Source organism: Psittacula echo (assembly GCF_963264785.1).
Source record: "Psittacula echo genome assembly, chromosome: Z".
Classification (NCBI taxonomy): domain Eukaryota; kingdom Metazoa; phylum Chordata; class Aves; order Psittaciformes; family Psittacidae; genus Psittacula; species Psittacula echo.
The window spans coordinates 92,918,785-92,925,301 of record NC_137742.1 but is presented as its reverse complement, the minus strand read 5'-3'; the positions used below and the strand labels follow the sequence as shown (position 1 = coordinate 92,925,301).

At 42.1% G+C, this 6,517-nt stretch overlaps 1 protein-coding gene across 1 annotated transcript in view; it reads left to right on the top strand.

Moving 5' to 3' along the window:
• Positions 1-356: 356 nt before the first annotated feature.
• Positions 357-6,517, top strand: part of TSHZ3 (teashirt zinc finger homeobox 3) — a gene marked incomplete at both ends in the record, with an annotated part of 62,682 nt that continues 56,521 nt past the window's right edge. The window contains one exon of the mRNA XM_080638416.1: positions 357-396. Coding sequence (XP_080494542.1) covers positions 357-396 — 40 coding nt within the window. The remainder of the gene's footprint in view (positions 397-6,517) is intronic.

Sequence of the window (6,517 nt, the reverse complement as noted above, 5' to 3'; positions counted from 1 at the left end):
CGGGCTCCCCCCAGCCCTCCCGCCCGCTCACCTCTTCGGGGGGCTTCCCCTCCTCCTTCCTCCGGGGCGATTTGTCAAACTTCCCCCCTCTTCTGCCAGCAGCAGCAGCAGGAGCAGCAGCAGCAGCAGGAGCAGCAGCAGCAGCAGCAGGGCTGTCCTCTCCTCTGTGCCGCCTCCTCCGCCGCCGCCGCCGCCTCCTCCTCCTCGGCATCGTGTATGCACAGCAACAAAAAATATATCCCCAACCCAGCCCTCGAGCCGAGGCTGGAGCAGCTCACCGGATCTCAGGGGCTGAAGCAACTCTTCCCACCCCCGCGCCCAGGCAGCCCCCCCTCCGCCGGCCGCCGGAGCTCAGCATGCCGAGGAGGAAGCAGCAAGCGCCCCGGCGCGCAGCAGGTACGAGAGCCGCGGCCGCCCGCCGCTCCCCTCGCTTCCCGCCGGCTCGTCCATAACCGCCTGCCAGCGGGCCGAGACCGTCGGTCCGCGCCGGTTCCCCCCCCATGCCCTGCTCCCGTTGCTTTCGAGAGCAACTCTCGGGCTGGAGGCGCAGCACGGTGGCGGGGAGTGTGTGTGCTGTATATAATTTTATTTGTTTGTTGGGTTTTATTTTCCTTGGGGTGGGGGCGCATGAAAGCCCTGTCCCTACTTTGGTACCCACTTTGATTTATTCTCTAACTCTGCCGCCAGTTCTGGGGGAAAGCCGGGCGGCTGTGTGCGGGCACATACTACATGTGTAGTATCTGTGTGACTCCAGGGGTGGGGTAAGGAGGCGAATTTTGTTCATTTCCAGCCCATACTTTGGCACCTACTTTGCTTCTTTCCCTCATAGTCTTGGTTCTTCTCCATCCCCTTCGTTCACAGACAAATGGTTAGTGAAAGCCATTGAAAATGCTCCTTTTTAAAAAAATTATTCTCTTTTTTTTTTTTTTTTTTTTTTTTTTTTTTCTGTAAAAGGAGGTCTATAAATACATGGCACACTGTGAATGAAATGGTGGGGACAAAGTGATTTGGAGGGTCCGCAGTGATACTTGAAGACTCAAGCTGAAAGCCTATTCCTTTGCCCAACTTTTCTCTTTCTCTTGCTTCCATCATACCGCACTGGGGATGGCTCTGTTGGACACAGACCCACCGAGTCGTCCACTTTCTTTAGCAACCTCTTCTGTTAATCCTATTGATTTCTTATTTATGAGTCCAGAAGAGATGCTGCAAAGGAAACCAAAGGGTTGTGGGGGGAAAAAAGGGTCTGTGTGTTGTCAGATGCCTGGTGAATGTTTCTGATAGTTCCTTTATGATTTCCTCCATGGGTTTTATTTTTTTTTCTTTTTCTTTTTAGAAATACTTTTAGAGATTTTGTCCTGGTGAGGGTTTTTTTTGTTTGGTTGGTTTGTTTTCCTTATGCCAGAAATGTCAACTCCTGTTAAACTTAAGCAGTGTTTTTTTTGGAAAAGCCAAATAGAAAAGAAAACAGCAAAAAAAAAAAAAAAAAAAAAAAAAAAAAAAAAAAAAAAAAGCGCCACACATAATTTTACAGTATTCCTTAGTTGGGGTTATGTGGGCTGGAAGAGGTTTTGTTGGCCTGTTGCCATCCTTGATTTGATGGCTGATTGATCGCCTGTCATCTGGCTGCCTTTGATCTATTCATTCCCGATAAACATCAATAAATCACTTGCCGTGGTAACGCCAGGCTGGTGACGTCACACACGCCCTGTCAACTCTGGGTTAGCACAACTTGAGGGGCTCCTTGGCTGGAGGTGCCACAGAGCCCCATGGCATGGGGATGGTGGAGGAACAGGTTTGGTTTTGGTTAGGGACAGTTTTGGGGACCAGCATGTATCACCCATGACTTGCCTCTTACATAGGAAGGCTCTGTGGTGACAGGCTGGGAGTCTGGGTTCTCCAGGGGTTTTCTTGTGACTGCATCTGTGGGTGTGCTTGTAATGGCTCTGAGAAGGTAGTTCTGCAGCTTGATGGGTTGTTGGTACAGAAGGGACATCCAGAAATGTGCCCCTGCTTTCACACTGCCAAACAACTCCTCAGAGTAGTACAGTTTGGATGTAGTGAACAGCGATGGTTTTGGGGAGAGATGTGAATTGTAAAAAACTGTGATGTCCGCACTTCCTTTCTTCTCTTCCTTGACATATATGTGCATTTTTCGAGTACTTCTGAGACAGAGAACCAGACTTCCTAGCAGCCTTACTCCATACAGCTAGAAAGTTTGGAAAGTTTTGCAGTGCGGTAGCGATACAATCTGGCAATGTCGTAGCCAGATAACTTCACAATAATATTTTGCACTTTTGGCCAGTGCCATCAAATGATACTTTTCAAATAAATGATAAAGGGGAACCTTTCCTAAAGTTCATGAAATTCTCTTTTGTAACATCAATTGAGTTTTGCAAAATCCAGCTCTTGCAAGTGTTTGACATATTCGACTGTGCAGTGTGCTGGGCTCTCCATGGGCTGAGGGAAAACGTTTCTGCCCTAAACATGGATTCTGAAGCATCTTTCTCTCGCTTCATCACTCTCCAGCTCTCCCTTCTTTCTCAAGTGAATCATCCATGATGTGTGATCTATCTTTCATATTCAGCAGAAGTGTAATCTGTTTAAACTTTTAGCTTTTTGATAACCACATTAAACATTTAGTATTGTGTATAATTGCTTCCCACTAAGATGCTGCTTTATTGGACACATTGGAAATGTTACTTTTTCTAACAGCAGTAAAAGCAAAGGCCTTGTTTTTTCTTTTTTTTCTTTTTTTTTTTTCTTTTAACACCTTAAAAAATAGCTAAGAAATAACAGGTTAGTTAAGAAATATTCATTACAAAAAATTGACTGCAGGACTAATAGGAGATGGAAGAATGGTTTTGCTCTATCAAAATGACCCGTCAAAACGACTTTGTTTCATATTTGATTTAATTGTCTCTCTCCTGACAGGCACATTCATCAATAGCTTAATGGTCAATCAGAAGTTGGCAGAGTGAGTGCTTTCATTCTTTCCCATACACTAGCTTTGGCTTTACTTTATCAAAATGCCTCTGCCTAATGGATATGGGGGATGTACAATGACTGAAGGGCTACTTATTTGACAGGAGTGAAAAACCAGGAACATTTATGCTGTTGATAAATGCATGAAGATAAATAAGTGAGCTGTGTGAGGCGTTTTATTTTAAGACAGAAGAAACTTTCTTTATTTCCCCCCTCCCCTTCTTTTTGGCTGCAGAGCTGCAAGTTATAAGGTTCATGACTGCTTTTGTGGCATACTGAGAGTGATGACAAATTGATTGCTTGGTACTGAGAAAGAAAAAAAAGGTGGTGGTGGGGGGAGAATTAAAGATGTCTGCTGATTGGTAACTCAGGAAATCCAGTCCCCAGCAACCTTGAGAATACTCGAGAATTTTTTATTTTATTTTTTTTTCCTCCAAACTGAAAGGTCCGCTCAGCCATAAAAAAAAGAAAAGTTGTTTTGCCAGCTTCATTAGTGTTCACCTAATTAGCTGTAAACCTGATGGATTCCTGACAGCTTTAATGATTGGAGATGACAAGCTCCACGCAGTGTCATCCAGCAGAATTAGGTTTGCAGCTAGTTTGATGTAATCAAGTTGATATTACACAGTCCTGGTTGCCTTTAGTTGTGCATTAACTCAATTTTCTGCTGCAGGTGACAAATGGGCTTTGGTACCTGGATAATCATGTCATAGGAATTAGGGCCCTTTTAATGGTCTGGAGTAGAATAACAACAACAAAGAACTCTCAGCAGCACAGAGCTTGCAGACAGAACAGACAGGTGCACAAATTCTTTATGTCTAGCCCAAGCGTTAACACCACACTGTGGAAGACTAAAGCTGTCTATAAGAATCAAGAATCTGTAAAAATGATAATTTGGGTTTGTTTGCTTGGAGACTCAGGTGAATAGCACAGAGAAATTTAGGAGGAAGACTCGGGGATCACATTTTGATTCCTCACCTGTTAAAGCAAGAAGACAGAATTCCTGCTCCAAAGACTTGTGTCACTGAAGTCAGGAGGAAGAAGGTATTTACTGGTTAGAGGCTACTGTCTAGGGAAGCTAAGATACTGCATTAATAGAGGCCAGGCGTGTTCATGCAAACACTAATTATTTGTCCTTAAATTATAGCTTTTACTCACAGCTTTTTTAGAAACCTATTTAAAAGATCAAGAAAATGTACTTCCTACTGACAGAAATTACCTAATACATATTTTGTATACAAGTAAAGCTCTTCTGAGGAGGGATGGGAACTAATGATTTGTTGGAAACTCATTTACTTTTTTTTTTTTTTAAGATTGAATAAAACAATTATTGTTTGGTTTGTTTTTTTTAGACCCAGACAACTGCACTGAATTTTGAAACCTCTGAGAAAAAAGCCGAACTTGGGCCCATGGTGTATATATGTATACATATATATATGTTTGTATATAGTATGGCTTAAACCGTAGAACGCTGCATACTCTCTAGGCTTTTCACAGCTGCTTTGCTTACATTCGGAAGACACACATGGTCAGTAAATACTGAAATACATTGCACTGATTTTTCAGGGATGCAGAGCGCTTCCACTTTGCTGGGACCTTGATGCTCTTGGTAGTTACCTGCACCTCCTGAGTAAGGCTGGGAGTACACCACAGTAGTACAGATGCAAGATGGCAAGCGGGTTGTGCAGCCAGATTTCCACACAGCTCTGACTTTGGGAAGTTGAATGCTTGCTTTAATTTACGGGAATTGCTTGCAACTACATACATACCCCAAAACTAAATGTAGCGATAAAGTAGACTACCTATAAAGGTACTTGCAGCGTCAGCCTTTGGTGTGTTATTTGCCGCCAAACCTGCCACATATTTCTCTGTTGGACAGAGATTCTTCCTAGCAGCAAGCTGACAACATGATTAGTTATGGCTGTCCTCTGCTTCCCCCCCCCCCCCCCTTTTTTTTTTTCCTTTCCGGCAAAGTGTGAGGAACAATGCAAAAAAAAAGGGGCATAAATATAAAAAAGCATGATAGATTCCCCTGAATATCTGCCTGGAAAACAGAATTTTCCAGAATCAGCTGCCATTTCTTCCATTAGCTTGACAGCTGTCAATTAGGGCTTCAGTGCTCTCCTGGGCCACAGTTTATTGCGTGCAGTTGATGTTGTCATTTTGTTCTCGGTTTTGCCTTGAGCACTATCATGAGCAGGAGTGAAATAGTCAATAACTGATGTATCAGCAGTTATTTCTTAAATTGGCTTACAAGTCTGCATTTTTCCTCTTTTTACTAAAGATTGTTTTGTAAAGTGATTAGAATGAATTGTGACTGCTGCAGGGTTCTGGGAGATGCAGTGAAGCCAGGGTGAGTTAGCAGGATTAGAGGGGAGCCTTTTTGTCTGCCCTGTTTCCAGGATTAGGGGAAACTGCATAGAAAAGATCACCTTCAGGGGGAAGTGTGGGGTATGTTTTTGAGTGTGCTATGTGCACGCTAAGGTAGAAACATACGGTGTTATAGAGGGAATGAAAAAAAATCATTTGCCAGGACGTAAAGTAACCTTACATGTTATCTCTCCACACAAACCTTGGCACTGCTGGTTTCATGGTGTAATAATCCATATTTTAAGCCAATGTCATGACCGTCTCCTAGCAAATCCAAATGCAGATTGTCAAGTTTTAATGCAGCCCTATTTACAGGGTGCTGCTAGTAGATCAAGTATAAAGATGCCTGAAGTGTTGCATTGTCAAGTAAGAGTGTATGTATATGTATGGGGATGATACAACACTGAAAATAACGTAGTTGCAGAAGGATCCTGTGTTATCTTATCTATGAAATACTTCAGCATCATTTACTAAACAATCTACCTCAGGTGTTTTGAGTCTGATTTTTTTTTCTTCTGTGTGTGTTGGTTGTTTTTTGGTTTTGTCTGGGGCTTTTTTTTGTTTGTTTTGGTTTTGGTTTGGTTTGGTTTTTTTTTAAGTTTAGTTACGCCCAAATTGTGGTTTATCAGCCTTAAGATAAAAACGAAAGGTGAATACAATATATTGTATTTGGGAACAATGATACGGACTGGTACATCCAGGCAGATAATATGCAGTTGTAATTAGACTGAATAGACAGGCATTCATTTTTAAATTCTTTGACACATGCATAAAATAGTCATATAATAAGATAAGATGACAATTTTATGTTAGGTTGATAAAGTGTCCCGATACATGCATTTAAATGTCTGTAAGCCTTTTTTTATCCAGACAGATTAATTCTAGTTTCCAGCATTTGCAGTTAGACATTAAATTAATTTTAAAAATACCACTAAACAATGGATGCGTTGCTGCATTTTTTTTTTTTTTTTTTTTCATGCGTGTCATTACCTAAAGCAGGAGGTAATTGGAAAAATTTATGCAGTTGATTTTTCTTGATTTCAACATAAAACTCCCCCAAAACAGCATGAATATTGGCTCAAAGGATTTAAAGCATAGACCACGGGGGTCTGTATTGTAGTTTTCTTAAGTATAATAATGCAGAATAGAATGTTGTCGGAGCTTG